The 23,949-nt window shown below is 37.3% G+C and overlaps 1 protein-coding gene across 1 annotated transcript in view; it reads right to left on the bottom strand.

Moving 5' to 3' along the window:
* Positions 1-19,411, bottom strand: part of LOC149233505 (U-box domain-containing protein 13-like) — a 52,064-nt gene extending 32,653 nt beyond the window's left edge. Inside the window, exons 1-2 of the mRNA XM_089379779.1 lie at positions 18,676-19,411; positions 18,064-18,180 (exon numbers count right to left, since the gene is read on the bottom strand). Coding sequence (XP_089235905.1) covers positions 18,064-18,180; positions 18,676-18,999 — 441 coding nt within the window. The 5' untranslated portion in view covers positions 19,000-19,411. The remainder of the gene's footprint in view (positions 1-18,063; positions 18,181-18,675) is intronic.
* Positions 19,412-23,949: the final 4,538 nt, after the last annotated feature.

The following is a 23,949-nucleotide window of genomic DNA, read 5'->3' as shown; positions in this document are numbered from 1 at the left end:
ATGCCCTAAAATCCTCCAATCTTTGGGTGCTGTCACGCTTTTCCTCTTGAAGAATCCGGCCTCTGAAATCATGAAGAGAAGGGATTTTGTACCCCGGGCCAACACTGGCAATAGCATCAACAGTAGGTTGGAAAAATGGATTATTCCTTACAATGCTGAAAGGAATATCACTCCAGAGGAGAAATTTTGCCATCAACCTATCAGCTTGTTCTTTTTCAGTTCTTTTTAGCATTGAACCGATAGTTGGTTGTGAACCAGGTGTGGTTCGAGGAACAAAAAATGATGATGCAGCTACCGGATTGACTGACGCTGCAGTAGAACCAGTGCCACTTGGCCCACTTCCTTCAGCTGACCTTTTTAGTTGCCTTTTGAGTTCTTCTTTGGCCTCTCTAGTGTGCTCTAATTCTCCCAATGCTCTCATGGCTCTTTGGATAATTTCAGGATTTGTATTTATACAGGGCCCCACATCACGTCCAGGGATTTGTGCAAGGTGGAACTTCAACCTGTACACCCCCCCGAATATCTCCTTTCCACACAACTTGCAATTCAAGTTTTGTCTATCATTCGGAGCTTTAGGTTCACCATATTCCCAGAAAGGATCCAATTTCCTTGGCATGTTTGTTTTTGAATTTTGAATTTGCAAACCTATGGAAAAATAAGGATTAGGAAATAGGAATTTAGGATTACAAATTACAATTTAGCATTTACAAAATTACAAGTTACAAATTTACAATATCCCAAGTTACCCATCCCAAATCAATGAAAAATTACAAAAAAATCTTTAAAAACAATGAACATTGAAAACAAATGGTGCCCATATGAAATTTCTCAACCAAAAACAATGAAAAACAAAGTTTATAACAAGGAAAACAAAAAAAAATTAATCTACATACCGTTTTTATGGACAAATTGGTGATCTTGTCTTGGATTTCTCCTAAAACCACTTGGATTCGCTCCCAAACCCTTCAGCTCTCCTCCACAAGGCGTCTCCTCCTCCTCCGCGCGGCGAAAGTCAGAAATGACTAATAAAAAATCGATTTTCATAACTTAAAGCCCGCTGCCCCGCGCCTCGGCGCTTTTTTCAATAAAAATCGCGATTTTTTCGGAAAAAAATCGTTATAAAAAAAAAGCCCGCGATTTTTTGGGATAAAAATCGCGATTTAAGCAGGATAGTGATAAAATCGCGATTTTAACAACACTGCTATTAACACATTATTTTATTTTGGGGCTTATGTAGGCCAAGGAGACTAATTCGAACTCCTCATTAGTGTATAAATACAAGTGAGATGAATTCATTTGCTCATCATCACTTTGGATTGGATCTTTTCTCTCTCTTGAGAATTTCGCATTTTTTCTTGGAGGATGAATTGGAGCTTTATGGATGAATTTTGATGTGTGGATTTGGTTTATCTTATCTTGGAGCTTCTCTATTGTCAAATTGTGGATGGTTGGATATGTTCTATTCCATGTAAGTACATGTTTTGAATGTTATTCTTGTTTAAGTACAAGTTTTTAATGTTATTCTTGTTTTAATTTGTCATATACATTGGATTGGGATTTTCACTATTTTTAGGGCTAATTGTTGCGTGCATTTACTGCTTAAATTGTGGAATTTTGTCTCTATATAGCATCTCTCAATGTATGGGCCATGTAATTTGAATGAAATATTTTAGGGATAATTCTATCAACGAATTCATCTTGATAAGCCATCACCTTTTGCGCATCGAACTATAAAAGCTGCAAGATTGCTTCTCTTTGCCCTAGAAGGCTAGCAAGGTAGTCTTGAAACCTCCTTGATTAAGAACCAAGGACCTCATTCATATTTATCATAGACTCCGTTCTCCAAGACTAGCGCATTGATCTACCAAGAGGTGATCAACTAAAATCAACTTTTTTCACCTTTTCCCAGATCTAGCCAAGTTGGGTCACCTAGGGCATCATTTTCCCGACAAAATATCTCTCCAAAAAGTTCGATCTCCTAGCCTCTCTTGTGTTGGTGTCTCCTCTAGGCCGCCTCCAAGTTTGAAGCCATTTTGACAATGGAGTTGTGAGAATAGCCAAGCCCTAGCTCCGAGATCAAACTTTTCCCTAGTATACCCAAGGCTAGTGCTTCATAGGATAAATTAAACACCCTTAAGTGAAAATTCTTTCTTTGATCCTTCCCCCCTCCTTGTCTGGGTTAAGAACATCATTGGTTGCTAAACTCTTACCTCCTAACCTAGGCGGGGGCCACTTGGTCCCAAGGGGTCCCATTCCTTTGAAAAGATATTTTTTCAAGAACCATCTAGGGTACCAATTTCAACAAAGATTTTAGGTATTGAGAAACTCTTTCACGAGTCATATTCCCTAAACCTAACCCTCAAATCCTCCCATCCCTCTCCTAGAAGATATTGTACCTTGCTTAGAAAGCAGGCAAGCTCTATTCTTCAACCTCTTCTAAAAAGGGATTATTTGGGTCACTCCATATCCACTTATTGATTTATCCTTCATTGGTGACTCCATAATGTATCAAGACTCCTCCCATCGGTGAAAGTCCGTAAGTAGTAGGGAGCGCTAAGGTGACAGTGGGCTAAGTCTCCATTTGTTTCCCTTGGTCTAGCATTTGCCCTTTAGGGATCCCCTTTAGGTCCCCTACTAGTTTGAGCGGTAACAGTACTAATTACTCAACTACTGCCTCAAAATCTTCCTTTAAATTTGAAATTGATTTACTGATGTTGGTCTTTTGCCTTGGAATCTGGAGTTTTTGACGCTGCATCCTCAAAATCTGTTATCTTCCCTTCAATATTGGTCAACCCTGCCACCTATTCTCCAGTTGTTCTTTAACTATTCATGGTCAAAATATGCTTCAATCTTCACCAGAGTTAGCAATATTTGGTAAGGAATTCAACTCGCTTCTTTTATTTATAATGTTTTTCCTATTACATTCAAGTTATCCCTAAGATTACCATTAGGCCTATATTTATCCACTAGTAGTATTTGAACTTTCTGTCGATTGTATTTTGTATAATAGCCAATGAGTAACTCAACCTGGATAAAAGCTCAACTTCAACTAGGAATCTGTTGTTTATATTAAATCTATTTCAACAGACAAGTTCCTTAACATGAACATTTTTTCATTTTTAAGTTGACCTTGATAAACACTGTTACTTCCTCCCATGCATCTCAATAAGACCCAACTCTTATTTCTGGATTGCAACATTGTGAAATTATTTCATGGTGAATGTCTACTTGATTGGTTCATTTCTTATGTCGCTTGTCATTAACCTTTAATAACCATGTAACTTTCATATGCCCTAATAATGTAGATCCGATTAATTTTATGAGCATTTTCTTCTTTATAATTATTTTCCTCCTTATATCCGTAGCAAAAACATTCATTTGTCTGCTTTGTAAAATTTCATTTTCACCTCTGTAAAATTATTCCACAGGGAGGAAACATTTCTTTATAGCATTGGAAACTCCACGATTTGTATTGAAATGTACTTCTGGAACATGTATCTTCATTTTTACCTGCACGAAGATATATTTCAATTGTTGACCTAGCCTCCTCTTCCCTCAAGCTTTCACCCATAAGCTCATTCCAAAAAAATACACCCATAAAAACTCCCTCCCTTATCGCCTTTGATGCAGACTTTATAATTTTTTAAATTTCCCACCTCACATTTATCAATTCAAATCATTGTGGTAAATGGTATGGCAACAATATTGCAAGGGGGGGGTAGTATGTGGTAAATAGTTTAGGGGAGGGGGTGGGGGCGTAGGTTAAAAATTAGATAGTCAAGGGCCCTTGCAAACCATTGATTTAATATTTCACACATCTTGCGGTATTGTAGACTATGGAGTTTTAATGTGTAAAATGCAGGGTGGGCACATAGGTTTGAATGGACTTATTGATTTTGACTCTCGACCCCCATAAAACATGGTAACAAATGTGGTTCTCGTACTTAGAGATTGGGGCTGACTCAATATTTTTAAGATAAGTTTAATATTTTAAATAAATATTTTTTTTAAATATAGTTATATATATTTTATAAAATTAAATTTTATTTAAAATCAAAACTATTATAAATAATACCCCAAAAACTTGTATAAAAACCAATTTTTCCAACGAGGTTCACATATACTTGAGGGTCTGGCCAGGAAACCAATTAACAAAATTTAGAAAAAAAAAATTGTAACTTTTCTTGGACAAGAAAAAGTTACAACATCAGCTCCAACTGGGAACTGCTTCCCCCTATGGGATGTAGAGAACCTGTAGACTTGTGCCTTGAATCTGTTGGGCATGGAGTCAGTTCATCAGCCTGTAATCTGCAGCTGCATTTGCAAACTGAAACCATGTTGTCTGCACTATTTCAGAGATTGACTTAGACTGAAATCTGAAAACTGAAATTGATTCATTCTGGAAACCACACATTACAAACTGAATTCTGAAAATTGTTGCCAAAGAAGATTTAAAATTAACTGATCTATTGTATACTAACACTGCTGAAATCACTCCATTCATAAACTGCAAAAAATCCATATACTGCACACTGGAACCAACTGATCTATTTGCACACACCTACTTTACTGAGCTGAAATTGTACATTATTAGGTGTAATCATGCTTCTAGTGCAACCATGTGAGCATTGGATTAACTAGCAGACCACCTTGCATGTAGCTGAAAATATGACAAGAATATACACTATAAACATTAAATTCCATGAGTTGTTGATACTTACCGGTGAAGATCAGTAAGCTGATGAGACATAAAATATTGAAGAACTTTGAAGACTGCATAGTTGTTTTCCTCAAGAGGAAGAAAAATATACTGCTGATTGCAACCATCACTGAGCCTTGCACAAGCACATCAGTAAAGGCATCTGACATCTGGAACCAGTGGAATTGATAACCTAGTGGAATCGCCATATAAACAAAGTGGAGCCGCCAGGTGAAGGAATTGCAACCAATATCAAATGTCTACTCCTTGTTCACCAACAAGGAATAGATCTAGTCTTGATCGTTCTCTGGGGAAAGATTTCTTCGTTACTTCGCTCCCTGGCAATGGCACCAAATGTTATATCTATATCTCGAAGGCAGTTCTTGGCTACGAAATTGCACCGAGAAACCAACTCGACCAAACTTTAGGTTCAAGCTGGTCGTCGAACCAGAAGGGGCTCCCTCAAGTGTTACGAGGCTTTTTTTAACGTTGTTCACTTATCCAAGTGGATGTTGGTGGCCACCTGCCTATTCCACTTGGACCCCCACCACTGTCTCTTTCAGCTTTTTAGTTTCCTTAATTGTAGCACAGTTAACTATTTTTGGTAGTTTTTCGAGTCCTGAACTTCTAGAGCTGTTTTGAGGCCCTAAACGACGTTTTTTTGGGAAAACCAGGGCAAACGTGAGTTTTTTAATCATGTTTTCCATTCAAAAGTTGTAGTCCTTGGATAGATCTTTCTAACGAGGTATTGTACTCATCAAACGGAGATCGTATGCCAAAGTTACGACCCCGGGAAGTTGATATACCAATTTACCCAAATGGGGCCCATAGTTTTGACACTTCATCTCCTAGGGTTATGTTTTTGGATATTTAGGGTTTTCCATTGTTTTTCAATAATAAATAGGCCTTCGAACCTCATTGTAACACAATTCAAAGGCATGTAACTGCCACATCTCTTCTCAGAGATAAGCTACCATCGTCCGAGCTATTGCATTTCCATTCTGTTTGTAAGCTTATTTCAGTGTTTGATATTAATGAAATGATGTGTTATTTTTGTTGCATCTCTATATTTATGGTTATATCTGTAATTTGTTGCGTTCCTGTTTAAGTTTGGATCAGTGGTATCAGAGCGGTCTCCTCTTTCTCGGCTTTTCCTTGCATCTCCCTAACGAGGTCGAGATAAAAGGAGTTAGCGCTCGAATTGGTCGAACCTTTGCAAGACCAACCTCGCAAACCCCGACCGCCTCCCATGGCGGAAGAAAAGAAAAACAAGGGGACAAGAGATCCTTTCAAAATCTTGCTCGAAGAAGCCCTCGAGCGACAAAGGAACGTGATGATGGACAACTTTTCCCAGATCCTTCAGTGGCTACCCAAAGGCGACGCATGTCCTTCCAGCAACCACTCTGGAAGCGCCACACCCTTCAAAGTACAAGTGAACTTTAGCATCCCCATATTTGAAGGTCAAATAGATGCAGACATAGTAGATAAATGGTTAAATCTGCTAGAAGAGTATTTTTCTGTTCATGATTTTTCCAACCGGGAAAAGATTACTTTTGCACTTCTCAAAGCCAGCCCCCACATCAAGGAATGGTGGGAAACCTGCTGTGAGAATAAGGACAAAAGTACACCCTCACTATTTTCAGCCGCACCCACTTGGAATTCGTTCCAGGGCGCCATCAAGGAGCAGTACTACCCTGTCAAGAGCTCTGAGGATAAATACATAAAGTGGAGCACGCTGCGGCAGGGAAGGGACCAAGACATGCCGAAGTTTACCAATGTTTTTCATACCCTTCGCACGAAGTTGGGTATCAAGGATTATGGGCAGCATTTGGTAATCAGGTACCGTGGTTGTCTACACAAGTCCATCCAAGCCGAGATGGAGTTCCTAGACATCTCCTCGCTCGGCACAGCATACCGATATGCTATCAAGATTGAGCAGAAGTTTAAACAAAAAAATCGAGACTTTGGATCTGCGAATCCAAAACAAGGGAAAGGCGCCCCCAAACCGTAGAGCAAAGGACAAAGCCCAAGCAGGGCAACCCAGTATAACCCGCTGAAGCCGCAAGCAAAGAATAACACCACGAAGACAAAGGACACTATAAAGTGGTGTAAGTTCAATAAGAGCTCCACTCACAACACAAGTGAGTGTCGAGCCAAGCAGTCACTATTGGCCGAGCTGAAGGCTTCTGAATTAGACACATGTTCCGACTCTGAGTCAAAACCCGACAAGGGGAATGACAAAGGGAAGCAGATCATTTACACGGAGCCCAGTGCCACCGTGGCCACCACCAAGATCCATAAGATTGAGCCTGAAGATCCAGAGGAGGGGGAACGCCTCTTCCACTCATAGATGTGGGTGAAGGGTTCTCCGTTGCAGTTCATTGTCGACAGCGGGAGCCAAAAGAACCTCATTTCAACAGAGGTCGTGAAGCAGCTAGGCCTACAGACTACAGCACATCCGCAGTCGTACACCATCAGGTGGCTTCACCAAGGACGAGATCTCTATGTCAGCCAGCAGTGTCGCCTTCCCTACAACATCAAGCCCTTCACGGATGAGGTACTGTGTGATGTTGCTCCTCTTGAAGTTTGTGATGTATTATTAGGAAAACCATACTTGTGGAAGTGACATGTTGTATATGAGTCTAGACCTCGCTCTGTTATTATTTCTTTGGGTAATAAGTTATACAGGATACCAGAGGTAGCCCCGCCTACTGCCATCTCTTTGATCTCTGCTAAGCAATGCAGTAAGATCATCTCCCAAACTGGGAAATTTGTTTTCTTTCTGATTCGCTCTCAAAGTAAGGGGAAGATCATAGCCACATCCATGGCCCCCAGGAAGGGTTCCTCCACGCAGCAAAAGTAGGTGGATACGATCATGGAAGAATACAGGGACATCTTATCCTCACCCACAGGGGTACCCTTGCACTGTCAGGTCAAGCATTCGATCGATCTAACTCCCGAAGCACCTCTACCCAACGAGCTGATATATCGCCGCTCCATTCTGGAAAATGAAGAGATCAAGTGGCAAATCCAAGAGTTGCTGCAAAAAAGGCACATCCGACCAAGTTCCTAACCTTGTGGGAGCCCGATTGTACTTGTACAGAAGAAGGATGGGACCTGGAGGCTCTGCATTGATTATCAGGCACTAAACAAATTCACTGTCAGAAACAAGTACCCAATCCCACAGATTGATGACCTCCTGGACCAACTCAAGTGGCCCAAATATTTCAGCAAGATCGATCTGAAGCATGGCTATCACCAGGTTCCAATAGAGCCCATAGATGTATGGAAGACCTCCTTCAAATTTAAGGAAGGCCTTTTTGAATGGTTGGTTATGCCCTTCAAGTTGACAAATGCCCCTACTACTTTTATGAGGCTAAAGGATGACATATTGCGGCCCTTCACCAACTCATTCGTGGTTGTTTATCTGGACAACATCCTCATCTTCAGCAAGAGTTGGTAAGAGCACTTGCAACAGATTCGGCACGTCCTTCAAACCCTTCAGCAGCACAAACTGTGTACCAACTTGGAGAAATGCACCTTTGGCATGAGCCAAGTCCAATATCTGAGTTACATCATAGATGAGTGTGGTGTGCATGTGGATTTGACTAAGATCCAAGTCATTTGGGATTGGCCAGCCCCGACCACTCTAACAAAGCTTCACAACTTTTTGGGCCTTACAAATTTTTATCGAAGGTTCGTGTTGGGATTCTCCCATATCACTTGGCCTTTGAGTTAGATTACTAAGGGCGAGGGGAAGGCAAAGTTTTCCTGGTTCAAGTCCCAACAAAAGGCGTTCGTTGAGTTGAAGCACCACCTCTGCTCTGCACCGATACTCACACTGCCAGACTTGCAGCAGCCATTTGAAATTGAGATAGACGCCTTCGATTATGCTATTGGTGCAGTCCTCACCCAGTGCGGGCATCCAGTGGCCTGTCATAGTGAGACACTTTCCGATACAATTCAGAAGTACCCCACCTATGATAAAGATATGTATTCCATCGTGCAAGCTTGCCGGCAATAGAAGCATTACATTCTAGGGAAGGAGACGATCATCCACATCGATCACCAACCTCTTTAGTTTATACAGACACAAGGGAAGTTGCAGAATGATCGCCATCATAAGCGGTCTACATATCTACAATAATTCCACTTGAACATTAAGTATAGAAAGGGGAGCACCAATCACGTTGCAAACTGCCTCAGTCGGCCCACAATTGCAGCACTGACTACTGTTCTCAACTCTTGTGGCCACAAGGCCTCTGGATGGCCGCAACTATACAAAAATGATCCAGAGTTCGCCTCCACATACCAAATGCTAGTAGATGGAAAGCAAGTTCCTGATTTCCACCTCCAAGACGCATTATTATGCTACCTGGGCCACCTTTGTGTTCCTTCAAGCAAGCATGGCAAGCTGATTTGGGAGGCGCACTATAGTCGGGTCGTAGGACACTTTGGTGTGGAGAAAATTGTGGTTGTTCTACAAAAGAATTTTTATTGGCCAAAACTCCGACTGGATTTTGGGAATATATCAGATCCTACACTGCCTACGCCATCACGAAGCCAACCTTCAAGAAGCAAGGCCTGTACACTCCTCTGCCTACTCCCAACCAGCCATGGGAATCCATCTCCATGGACTATATGTCTGGCCTCCCTTCTACCAAGCATGTTAATGACTATGTATTTGTGGTCGTGGACAGATTTTCTAAGATGGCTATATTAGCAGCCTGCAAGAAGAGTATCACAGCAGAGGACATTGCCAAACTCTTGTTTGAACAAGTGTGGGTACATTTTGGGATCCCGCAGACCATTATATCAGATTGGGATAGCAAGTTCCTGAGCACATTCTGGTCAAGCCTCTGGACACTATTGGGCACCAAGCTCACCAAGTTGACTGCCTTCCATCCACAGATTGATGGCTTAACGGAGGTCGTCAATAGGATGATAATGCACATACTCCGCATGTACAACTCCAAGCATCCACAAACCTAGGATGAGAGTCTTCCCTATGTGCAACACAGTTATAACAAAGCTCTCCATAACTCGACTAGTGGCAATCCCTTTCAAGTGGGTCTAATATTTCAACGATTATGTCCAATTGATGTTACCATGCCTCATGCGACTACACAAACAGAATCCACACATGTATTGTCTGAGCCTGATAAAGCGACCAGATTTATTGAACGCATAAACCACATCTGCTAGCAGGTTCACAACATCTTAGAGAAGTTAAATGCCAAGTACAAGCAGCGACATGATCAACATCGGGTGCCACACAAGTTTCAGGTGGGAAACAAAATTTGGTTGCATTTGCAGAAAGAATGCCTTACCGGAGCCCATTGGAAGCTCAAACCACTCTGATATGGTCCTTACACCATTACCAAGGTTGTGGGAGACAATGCTTTTAAGCTCAGCATTCCCCCATTCTTTGGCATACACCCAGTGTTCAATGTGGATTGCCTTCAACCATACTTCCCATCATTACTGGACACATCAGACATTGCAGAACAACTCACACCAACAGAGTTAAACCCATACTACATGGAACAGGCCACAACTGATCGAATTATGGACACACAGATCAAGAACATTCGCCAGCAAAAGATCCAACTATATCGAGTTGTCAACGCTGGCCAAATCCTGCACCAAGGCAAGTGGCTCACCAGGGACCAAGTTTAGCAGAAGTTTCCCCTATCTCATGGAGGCACTCAACACAATGGGGACCATTGCTTCCTAGGGTGGGGACTAATCCGGGTGGATGTTGGTGGCCACCCGCCTGTTCCACTTGGAACCCCACCACTATCTCTTTCAAGTTTTCAGTTTCCTTCATTGTAGCATAGTTTACTATTTTTGGCAGTTGTTCGGGTCCTGAACTTCCGAAGCCGTTTTGAGGCCCTAAACAATGTTTTTTTGGGAAAACCGGGGCAAACATGAATGAAAGACTCATGATTATCATTTGAAAGTTGTAGTCCTCAGATAGATCTTTCTAACGAGCTATTGTGCGCATCAAACAGAGATCGTATGCCAAAGTTACGACCCCGGGAAGTTGATATACCAATTTACACAAACAGGGCCCATAGTCTTGGCACTTCATCTCCTAGGGTTAGGTTTTGGATGTTTAGAGTTTTCCATTGTTTTCAATAATAAATATGTCTTCGAGCCTCATTGTAACACAGTTCAGAGGCATGTAGCTGCCGCATCTCTTCTCAAAGATAAGCTACCATCGTCCAGGCTAGTTTATTTCCATTATGTTTGTAAGCTTATTTCAGTATTTGATATTAATGAAATGAAGTGTTATTTCTATTGCATCTCTGTATTTATGGTTATATCTGTAATTTGTTGCGTTCATGTTTAAGTTTGGATCATTCACTGTCACTGGACAACAACCTATGAATTACAACGGCCAGATCTATGATTTGTATAGGCTCAGAAATAAATCCCTCTCTTGCAAAGGCCTTATCAAATTGCCAACGTCTAGCGTCGACAGAATAACATAGCTTTAGAGAGTTTGGTAGAGGAATGGAAGAAAATATATGATAATTAAACATTCATATTGAATACTTAATCAACCAGATATAGTAGAATTCTACAGCCAAACAAATATACATTCAAGAGATGACAGAAGGCAACAATTAAATGATGCAAAGGAGTTGTTTTAAACAGACTATTCAATTAGCTAGTCTCCATAATGATGATAACTTTGCAGTGGGTTATCAGGGAGGTTGATACTCAAACCTAGCCTTGCCCTAGCTCCTATGTTACCTTGAACATATGCAAAAACAAATTATGAAATCACAGGGAAAGACATACATGAGAAACAAATTATGTCATGAAACTAAAGCCAGAATACTTCAATTAAAAATTTTGCAATAGAAGTCTTTACAAAAATGGCAGGGTTTTGGCATCAAAAGCCAACCCTTTTACATTACAATTGAAACAATATATAGAACATTACATCAAGCTAACTATGTCTAACTTTCGGGAATAAATTTTGAACAATATACTAAAATAAAAAAATAATCTCTAGAAAAATGTAGGAAATTTGGAGTTGTTCCATTTATTGTTGATTAGATGCCTTTATTCTTGGGACTAACGACTAAAACACTGCCTCAAAATCTTCCTTTAAATTTGAAACTGATTTATTGATGCTGGTCCTTTGCCTTGGAATCTGGAGTTGTTGAAGTTGCCTCCTCAAAATCTGTTATCTTCCCTTCAATACTAGTCAACTCTGCCACCTATTCTCCAGCTGTTCTTTAACTATTCATGGTCAAAATATGGTTCAATTTTCACCAGAGTTAATGATATCCAAAGCAATATTTGGTAAGGAATTCAACTCGCTTCTTTTATTTATAATCTTTTTCCTATTCCATTCATGTTATCCCTAAGATTACCATTAGGAATATACTTATCCACTAGTAGTCTTTGAACTTTCTATCGATTGTATTTTGTACAATATCTAATGAGCAACTCAACCTGGATAAAAGCTCAACTTCAACGACGAATCTGTTGTTTGTATTAAGTCTATTTCAACAGACAAGTTCCTTAACATGAACATTTTTTCATTTTTAAGTTGACCTTGATAAACATTGTTACTTCCTCCCATGCATCTCAATAAGACCCAACTCTTCTTTCTGGAGTGCAACACTGTTAAATTATTTCATGGTGAATGTCTGCTTGACTGGTTCATTTCTTATGCCGCTTGTCATTAACCTTTAATAACTCTGTAACTTTCATATGCCCCGATAATGTAGATCCAATTAAGTTTATAAGAATTTTCGTCTCTATAATTCTTTTCCTCCTTATGTCCATAGCAAAAACATTCATTTGTCTGCTCTGTAAAATTATTCCACAAGGAGGAAATATTTCTTTATAACATTGGAAACTCCATGATTTGTATTGAAATGTACTTCTGGAACATGTATCTTCATTTTTACCTGCACGAAGATATATTTCAATTGTTGACCTAGCCTCCTCTTCCCTCAAGCTTTCACCCATAAGCTCATTCCAGAAAAATACGACTATAAAAATCTTCCCTCCATTATCGCCTTTGATGCAGACTTTATAATTTTTTAAATTTCCCACCTACACATTTATAAATTCAAATCATTGTGGTAAATGGTATGGCAACGATATTGCACGGGAGGGGGGCGTGGGGGGGGTAATATGTGGTAAATGGTTTAGGAGGAGGAGGGTCCGCAATACATGAGATGGGAACACGTGTAAAAAGCAGTAAAAATGAAACAACTTTACAGGGAGGTAGGTTAAAAGTCAGATAGTCAGGGGCCCCTGCAAACCATTGATTTAATATTTCACACATCTCGAGGTATTGTAGACTATGGTGTTTTAATGTGTGAAATGCAGGGTGGGGACATAGGTTTGAATGGACTTATTGATTTTGACTTTTGACCCCCCATAATACATGGTAACAAATGTGGTTCTCGTACTTAGAGATTGGGGCTGACTCCAGCATTAATTGCTGGTATAGTGACCATACAACAGCAAGAAAGGCAGTTTGAGGCACAGTTTCCAAGGCAAAGAGTAGGCTGGAAATTGCTGATTGTTTGGACAGCAACAGGGATAATTTTTGGACACAAATCAAGCAAGGGACTGGCTATAATCTGGATTGTACAATACGATACAGCAGTACAGATTTCTGAGCAAGTTGGACACAAAAATCGAGGGGCAGATTTGGCACATTTCTCAAGGAAAGGACAGCAGAAATTAATTAGATAAGTTGTTGTATTTATGGCTGAGTTGTAATGCTGCAATTTATTCCTGTTTGCTCAAGAAATAAAAGAAATAATTTATTCCCATGGCTGAGTTGTAAAACTAGTTTGGCAGGAAGCCTAAAGAGTACTAGAAGAATGCATAACTAAGTTAAAGAGGGAAACATCAGCAAACAATACTAGAAGTCCATTACTTCTCTCTATTGATTCTTATGAGCCATGAACAATCCAAATGCTCTGAAAAAGGATCACATTGATAGCACTTAGAAGACACGGTGAAATTTGCTCCTGGAGTGTTCTTCATCAATGGCTTCCCATGTAAAATGGCATCAAATGAACGGAACTACCTTCTCCTGCATAGAAGGAAATCTTTAAGCGGAATATGCGGTTATGAAATAGATCAGAATTATTTTTTAATTAAAATAAAGCATTCTCTTTGTAATTAAAGAAGCAAATAGAAAGGAAGGCATGATAATGTTAACTACACTGCTTAGCTGCAATCAGCACAGGAAAAGAAAATCAATGGCTGGTATGAATACTTTGGTGCATAGAAATATTAGAATTATGGAATATAAAGAATTTTAATCAATGCCCGGGATGAAACACAGACCAATTTGCTATAACTTTTCCCACCATTTGAAGTTTGAACGATTTGTATAGTTCAAAACCTCCAGATTTCACAACCTCATCTTAGGTTAGCTTCATATGCATAGTTCTCATTTCATCTTTAAGCTTGACGACGAGATGAAGGGACCAGGCAAAAGACTAGCCAAAATCACATGAGAAGAGAAAGGGCAGTAGAATAACTAAAAACCTCTTAAACATGGCCTTCAGCAAGAAACCTACTATCATTAGTTTTGTCATCATTCTGACAACTTGCATTAGATAGTTGCAGAGAAAGCAGAATTTATGAATTAAATGACAAGCATCCCTGTTTTCTCCAAACTTAAGTCACCCCCACTCTATTGCCAAATTCATGCATAGGTGCATGCAACCGTTTTTCATTAGCACTTTGGTTGGAACTTCCAACTGTTCGAATCCCTCAAGAAGAGATGAGATGCAAATTCGAAAATAACTATCATACTTGTAATGAAACATAGTGGAAACCATTACAAGTCTCTACGAGACAGTATAGTTATAATACATATTTCAACACCAGAATCAACTCCATTGAAATAATACTGACGCACTGAATTTTCTGGATACAAACTATAACTTAGCTATTGAGTGGTTATTGATTTGGATAAGAGCCATGCACAAAGCTATAAATGGATAAAAGTAGCAAATATCTGAACTGCAGTCATCGCAAGTCAAAAACTGACTTCTACCAACCCATATTGTTTCACAGATAAAGGATATCTCCTCCACTTATTGCAATCTCCCCCCATTATAAAGACTGAACAATCGAAGGTAAGCGGAGATCTTCATTGTATAGACTTAGTGGTAACCTCATGTCAGAGAAAGCATTCTGAAAGATTTTAATATATGAAGATTGTGACTTATTTATCAATCTTTAGCATTATACCATTTTGCATTGACTGAACTTTGTCGCCCCAGCCTTTTCCAACACTTGTTTAAATAAACAAAAGATATGATGATAAACAATTTTCCAAAGTCCACAAAACACAACCATATAAATGCTAAAACTTTAGTGCAACCATAAAAGGCCAATAAAAAAAATTAGAATGTATCTTATGATGCACATGACTTCTTCATAGTTACTTAAAAGGCATTTCTCAAGTTTACGATGGTTTTTATGAGGCTGTAACATTATCATATTGTGGATATGAGCTTTGATCAATGATAAGACTTATTCTCGATGCAGCTAGCTGGACAAATGGCTGGGTCAAATACAACATAAAACTAGGTCCAGACACCAGGTTGGATGCGCTATACAAAATATTATCCAAAAGAAATCCACCTGCCAGGAGTGCAAGTCAAAACCTCAGAAAGGTTTAATAATGATGCTATCAAACTAACTATGCTCTGAGACACTTAGCATAGTAGTGATCACAGCAGGGAACATCAAATACCAAAGAGATATCAAGCATCCTTCAAAGCAAGAAGCCGCGATGGCAACTTGAAAAATAGTTGCCCCTTATAAGGTAGAAGTCAACTTTTATAACAGATAATGTGGCACTCCTGTCATGATTAAAGTTTTGATAACTCCATGAAATAATTTTCAGACACAGTATCAATCTGATAGTTCTAATATTGCTTATCTTCTTCGGGATGAAAAGTGGAGGAAATTCCTTGATGATGAAGGTCATAATATTTTCTTCGTGCTGGTACGGCAGGTGTGCGAGGTGTCATTTGTTATCCTGGAGAACAAAAGGAGGATATGTATGAATGGAGTCTAGGCCACCTGACTAACAATATGGCAGAAGGCTACGCCTTGTTTCAAGGCTTAAAGATTGCTCAAAGTAAAGGAATTGAACAGATCATTGTAATTGGGGATTCGCAGAATATTATATTATATGGGCTTTGGTCATGGATCGCAGGCCCAAGGATGTGCAATTGACTGTTGTTTTGTCTCGAATCCGAGGATTGATGACTAAATTTCAGTCAATTTCATTGTTTCATGTTCTAAGAAGATTTAATAAAGAGGCAGATAGCTTGGCCAACCAAGCTTGCAAAAGGGGGGTGGGGTCTTTATGTTTGAACTCTCACCTCAGCATTGAATCTCTCCCATGACAAATCCCATGGTAAGCCTTCCGGGCTTCAGACTCATTAGGGTCTGGTTTGATCGCAGCGAAGTGTTTATGGCTAGGTGTTGGACTGAGTGTTAGGTTTTGGTGGGGCTGCTTTTCACTAGTGTCTCTTGGGGAATTTCGTGGGTTTCCATCAATTCTCATTGGGATTGTCATCTGAGGGCAGTATGTGGTCTCCGCACTTTTGTTGTGAACTTGCTGCTGTGCTTTTATGTTCTCCATGTAGCATTGTTGGACTGGGCTCTTGAATCGGGGTGGAATGATTTGAATTCAGTGTTATTTGGTCAGGAGCTTCATCACTGTGCTGGGGCTCAGAAATCTTTACCTTGGGCAGTTTATTGTTTTCATTATATGATCATGGAATATCAGTGGTGGAATTCTGCATTCGGAACAGTAGTGTGGGCCTGGGCTCACTGGGCTGGGTGGAAGGCATCACTGGTTTTTTCTTGGTGTTTCGTGTCCTCTTTGAATTCTATCATTTCTTGTTTGGTGCCTCTTGTTTGCGCTAGAGATTGCACTGTTGGGTTTAAAGACTTCCATTTTCTGGTCTTTACTCCTATGGCTACTGCTTATAGTGCTAAAGAATTGCTGAGCGTTCTTGCTCAGGACTTTGAAGGGACTGTTATGGAACTGGAAAAGATGTCTGAAGGCCTGAAGGGTGACAAGGAAATTGATTGGGAGAAGCTGTCTGAGCAACTGGAGAGGTTGAGTGTTTTGCAATCCACCTTGGATGATGTCAAGCAAAGTATCTGGGCTAAGCTTGATGATCCAGATAACCCAAGTTCATTAAAAAGAACAATCATGTAGCTTCAGCAAGCACCTCTGCAGGCAAGTTGAACCCAACTCATGGACCGGAAAAGGGCAAAAGTCAGGACTGATTTTGTTAACTGACAAGTGCGTGTACTTCAAATGTTTTTTGTTCTTAGGCACATTTTGGAAATTTTTTGCGTATAGATATAGAATTCTGGTATCGGCTGAAATAAGGACTGAGCCTATATGGTTTCAGTTTTCATGGAGAAGCTTACAGCTCCCATGCTTCATCCTCAGTCCACCCTTGCACTCTCTTTTTATTAATACAAATATATTGTTTCGGCTAAAAAAAAATCTGTGTGCTATTTATGGATGGCCAAATTGAAAGCCAAATCCCTCTGGCAAAATTAAAATCCGCCAAGAGACTACAAAAACAGCCTAACAAAACTTGAATACTTTTACCAGCACTAGGAACCTAAGAAAGCAGAACTCGTTTAGAACAATTAATAAAACAAAAACAATCAAGTGTCTGTCTTCCAGGGAATTGTACACAACAATTTACTGAGAGCCATATGATGCAAATATTAGAAGAAAGATTGGCCAGACCTACGCCTATCTAGACATTCTTTAGTGAAGAACCATCCGTTAAAATATTTGCTTATCCAGATTCATTAGCACCATGTTCTGCCATAAAATCCTATGTGACCAGAGATGGGAAACGGAAAGAAACAGGAACGGAATGAGAAATAGGGTAGAGGGTTTGGAATGATAAGAAATGGGATTCCGCATTATCTCTGACGGCATATGTTAAAACTCGTTATAATGTACTAATATAGCGTTGAGACAGGAATGGAAATGAAACTAAAAATGGCCCTCTTGGTCAAGTCTCTGGTAGAACGTAAGGTCATAGGACAAAAATCTAATCAGGTATATTTATTAAACTCAGAATCAAAAAGAAGATGAGATTGAACTGGAAACAAGATAAAGATCTAGGCTTCCAATTGCTGTAAACATCCAGCTTTGCTAACTTATCTTATGATCTACACAGGGTACAAAATGATACCGCTTGCTAGGAGAAACTTGCCCCCCAACCATTATACGAAACCCATATAATGAAATGCAAACTGGTTCTCCAGCAGGTATCCGCAATGAGCCTAATCCGAGCTCAAACACTTACCTGTTCTCGAACTTCATCCGAAACTTTCAGTTGTTTATAAGACAAGCCATCTAAAGCCTGATCCAGTTCTTCTGTCAACTGCACAAACCACCCTGCGATTGCTTCACGCTCTAGAACCTGCATTAGAAGATAGATGCTCAACATTATTGCACTGAGAGAACTGAGGTGTACTCTACAGGAAATGTGGGAGGTAGTAGAGGTGATCCATCAAACTCTTCATGGTACATTGAAGCCAGACGGTGCAATGGGTAATTGGGATATTGAATATGGACACTAGCAGAGACCCATCTAAACCTGGATCTGATATGCACCTTGAGTTCACACAAATGAGCAAGGTATAATGATTGGAACAGAGACTTTACAATCCGGAGCTTGACAGCCTAAAGGTTCATATCAGACCCAGGATTAGATGGGCCTCTGCTAGTCCTAACATCATGGCCGAAAACCAACAACATTTGTTTGGTTCTGCTAAAAAGCAGCGACAGCGCAGTGGCCTGGTCATGGTAATGGCACATAAGCACCAAAACATAGTTTATTATAAGTGGATGTGTAAATCCATGCAGGATAATCAGATAAAGCAAAAACAAAAAAGTGGTTAAAGAGCTAAAGTACCAGATAGAGTTTACTGCCATCATGGCAGAGTTGAAGCAAAGCTTTGGCAGACAGCAGCGCCTTTTCCAGAGAAGAAACAGAGGAGAAAAAAGCTTCGTGAGGGGGGGATACCATGTCCTTCAATTCCTCAAACAAGGGCATCAACAGTTTAATTCTTCTGACCAGAGTCATGCAATCTTTCCTGTGGGTTCTTCTGTAATCCCCAATGACAGCTATCTCATTCACAATGTTTATCAATGATTGACATTGGTGGCGGGATGGCGATAGCAAGTCGCCCTCTTCCGTGGACTGTGGCGGAGAAGAAGATGAACAAGAATCTTCCATATTATCTCATTCACTCACTCGCTCACGCCCTCTCAACTCCCCCACTTTCATTGCATTGCACAAATGATGATGAAGCAGCAGAGAATCTGAATAATGCCACGGGCTACTGGGCTTTCGGCGATGCATATCCTGGCTTCTTGCTTAAACGGTGATCATGTTTGTTGTATAAAAGTTGGTCTACTCTTCTCTACCGTGGCATCCAACGACGCACCAACATTGCTGTTCATTGCGCGATTGAAGGCAAACGCGGCCAACCGAAGACACTAATATTTTACTTCAATCCACCCGACCATTAGTTGTAAGTCTGTTGGATTCCATCGCACTGCATGTCTTTTCCCTTTTCTTGTCCTCTCGTCCCACCCATCACTGTAAGCACCACCATTTTAAATAACTTAATTTTAATTTGTTTTTGTTTCCCCATCAAATCAATGGATTCCTACACATTTGGATCTGTAACCAAAGCACTCAAACGGGTTTGGGTCCTCTTGCAAGGTGTCCACCTTAAATAACCTGTAATGAAACCCAACACTTTTCGCTCACTTTTTCTATCCCTTTTGAATTATTTTCTACAATTACCAACGTGGAATATTTAATGGTCAATTTACTATATTATTTATTAATATTTTATTTTTTTATTAATTTAAATTTAAAATAAATAACATAATGAAAATTTGTCATTTAACTATAGATTAAATGGTTTGAAGAAAATTGTTATCATATTTTAAATATCATTCTCTGAAATATAATTTAGGGGATGAAAAAAAAAAAGGAGCTGTTCTCTTTTTATCCAATTTAAGCTTCATTTTCTTTCGTACTATGTAATATTTTCTTAAATTTAGTATTATTCAAAAAATAAATTGAAAATTTTATGAAAATTTTTATATCTTTTTAACAAATTTATATACACGTAAAATTTATTCTATTCTGAAATTTAAATTATTTAAATTATAAATTATAATCTATGATATTTTAAAAATAATATATTACGAAAACTAATTAATTAATTATAAATTTTATTCTATTATGTTTTAAAAATATAAAACATAAGATATTAGGAAAAGTAATTAATTAAATTGATCAATTGTAATGAATATGTTATAACTAAAAAACTAGTTTTATAATTAAAAAAAAAAAAAAATCACAAGAATTCTTTTCAATGATTATATTATATTTTTCAGAAGTATTGTAACAAAAATTTTAAATTACGATTGATTTGAGTATATGTAAGATATTTTTTTAAAAGTGTTTTTTATTTTTTATTTTTTTGGTATTAAAAGGATATGGATTTTTTTGAATATTTTATGAAGTGTTTAATATTTTATGTATTTTTTTTAGGGGAAGATTTGTTTCTATGAAGAGGATAGAATAAGGTGTATTACTTTTGATTTTAAGATTATAAATTATAAAGCATTTTTAGATTTATTCTATTTTTTCACAATTCTTTAAAGATGTTGAAAACCAAAATTTCACTATCATGTGAGAAAAATAAGAGTGACTAGAGCTACAGAATAGCCAAAAGTTCATTAATTTATTATTGCTTTCAAGGGCATTGTCTAAACATGCTAGATTTTTGGTTAAATCTAGCGAAAACAATTGGCCAAATCTTAATTTTTGTTTTTAAAAATGGGTTTTTGACAACATATATGGATTCAACACCATGAAAAACCTCTAGGGCACTCTTATTGTGGAGAGTTTACAATACAAACTTGTGATTCCAAGAATTCTCTTGGAATTCGAGACAAATCACACCAAAAACTATGCTAGAAAATCTTCCAAAAAATAGAACAAATAGACTACGCCCTTTACAAGTCTATAATAACATTTCCACCCCATTTATCTTTTTAATGTTATCATTTAATTAAGTTTACAATGAAAATTAATTCTTTAAATATAAATATGAAATCACTTCCTCCAAAATATTGTTGTCAAATACAAAATTTGACTAAATGGTCTTTTTAGATTTAATGATCATAATTCATTTTATCAATATTAATAGTCATAACATTGATGAGAGACCTTATCTAGTCCAATAAGAAGGAGATGATGTCCCATGTAACATTCCCACCCCATTTATCTTTTTAATGTTATCGTTTAATTAAGTTTACAATGAAAATTAATTTTTTAAATATAAATATGAAATCACTTCCTCCAAAATATTGTTGCCAAATACAAAATTTGAGTAAATGATCTTTTTAGATTTAATGATCATAATTCATTTTGTCAATATTAATAGTGATATCATTGATGAGAGACCTTATCTAGTCCAATGAGAGGGAGATGATGTCACCTAATATTAATAGTCATATCATTTAGGAGAGACCTTATCTAGTCCAATGAGAGGGAGATGGTGTCACCTAAGAGCGATTCGAAGAAGTTGTCACCTCACATTATATTTAAAATAATAAAATAATACTTACATTAACAAATTCAAATATAGTAATAACCAAACAATCTCAATATTAACTATAAATAAAATACTTTAATTTTTACCTTAATTTTACATCAACATTATATAGAAAGATTAAGTAATTGAAAGTAAAAAAATTAGCTTACTCTTTATAACAAAGGAGATAGTAATTCCTTGAGTATTTAATATGGAACTGATAGATGACATGTAAAAATAATATTAGTGATATTGTATGGCGTGTATTCATTTTATGTTCAAATAACATATAATATTTAAAACTAAAATATATTTGTAACTAAAATATTTCAATATTCATATTAAATGATATAATTTAAAAATAATAATAATAATAATAAAATATTTTATTTTTTCTAAATACTAATAATAAAATAATCATATATAGATAGATGGGGCATGTAATATTTCAAAAAATATTAATAATAACAAAAATAAGCATATATATAGAGAAATTTTCTACTTCCAAATATGAGGGGGCAATATATCAACATTTTAATATGGAAAATATGAATTATAAATAGCATATTTCAAGTCAGTTAAGTTCTTAGAGTTAAAACATTTTATTAGCATTACTCAAAACCAACATTGATCCATCTTAACTTTAGATCTATCAAAAGCTTAGAGAAATCAAATCTTTAGAGGTGCAAAAATTTCCTCAAGTTTTACACCGAGAAGAGGTTTACATTTGAAAGATTTGATTTCTCTATACACTTGAAAAACCAAAAGTTAAGATAAATCTATATTGATACTAAAACAAAATACTTAAAAATTTTAATTCTTTATATAAATCATAAAAAAATTTCACCATAAAAACAACACCATTAATATAAAAAAAATAATAATAATAATAATCACCATAGACACCACTTATTATAATTAATACTTTAAAATATCTTATATAATCCAAGTTTATTCACATTAATTATAAATATAGAATTGTTTTGTTATTATTAATATTATATAAGTATTTACTTAAAATTCTATCTTAAATAATATTTATTTATTTTTAAATAAATAAAAAAATTATCATCTTTTTATTATTAAAAATATAGTTTAAAAATTAATTATTCTAACTTTAATTATTTATTAATTATAAAAATAATTTTGATTTATTATTATTCTTATTTTAAAATTATATTACCTAAAATAATGTGTTCACTTAGAATTTAATAATAATTATTTTTTATTACTATTTTTATACATTTTTGTTACATAGAGTCTTAGCAAGAACATGGAGCGAGTTAGGATGAAGGTAAAATAAAAGGATTAAGTATAGCAAGGCACACTAAGGAAGTAAACCACTCTCAATTCACTGATGATACACTCCTTTTGGGTAATGCATCAAAGCAAATTGTATTGAGATTCAAATAGATTATTGATCCTTATTTGGATATTTATGGAGGTTTAGTGGATAAAAGAAAGAGTATGATATTCAGGTGGAATTACTCTATTTCGAGCCTTAAGGTGATATCCAAAGTCTTGGAATTCCCTTTGGACTTTGAATGCAACTTCATTAAATATCTTGCAATTCCTATATCCTTAGGCGCCTCAAATTCTGAAAGTTGGTCCGAAGTTTTAAATAAATTCAAGAAGAAAATGTAGTCATGGGGAGCACAATGGCACTCTTCAGTAGGTAGAGTTGTATTGGTCAAATTCGTTTTATCATCTCTACCTATTTGTCATTGTTCTGGATTATTAGTTCCAAAATATGTCCTTAATCATATGAGTCTCCTTATTCATGAATTCCTTTGGCAGGGAGGAAAGAATAGTGAAAGTCAATTCCATTTAGTTAACTGGAATATTGTTTGCCTTCCGAAGGAAAATGGTGGCCTAGGAGTGAAAGGTTTGTATATGCATATGGCCCTAGGTGCCAAAATCATATGGAGATTCATTCTGGATACAAAGTAATGGTGGAAGATGACCTTCATAAGAAAATATTGTAACAAAACTCACGTGCTCAGAGCCAAGTCAATAAATTGGTCCAGACCTAGATCGAAAATTTGGAAATTGTGTACAGAAGTTGCACCTCTAATAGTTGAGCATCTCATTTGGCATTATGGAAATGGCACTCATATCAACGTATAGAAAGACAAATTCTCTTACGACGGCCCTCTGGAAGGTTGTGTGGAATTTAGAGAATTGACTCTTTAGATGCATTAGAATAGATTTTCCAAATTAAGATATATATCTTCTAGGATAATCGAGGGAATTGGAAAGGTTGATTAAGGCCAGAGCTCTTGATTCATCTTAGGCTCCATTGGAAATGCAAAATTACCAATCTGAAAGGTTTGGCACCTATCTTAATCCCGTTTCAGGATCATAGAACATGGAATCTAAGACCTCAACACTGATACACTATAAAATTGGGATACTCACATTTGGTTAAGAGAATTCCCCATCTGCCACCTTACAAAGTTTGGTCAAAAATATGGAATAAAGATGGCATACCGAAAGTCAATATGTTTTGTTGAAGTCTTGTCCACGAAAAAACCCTAACTGCTGAAAATTTAAAGAAAAGGAATATA

Source organism: Pinus tabuliformis, chromosome J (genome assembly GCF_031772625.1).
Source record: "Pinus tabuliformis cultivar Carrire ecotype Pingquan chromosome J, CPIR1, whole genome shotgun sequence".
In the NCBI taxonomy this organism is placed as follows: domain Eukaryota; kingdom Viridiplantae; phylum Streptophyta; class Pinopsida; order Pinales; family Pinaceae; genus Pinus; species Pinus tabuliformis.
This window is presented reverse-complemented; position numbering and strand designations above follow the sequence as displayed.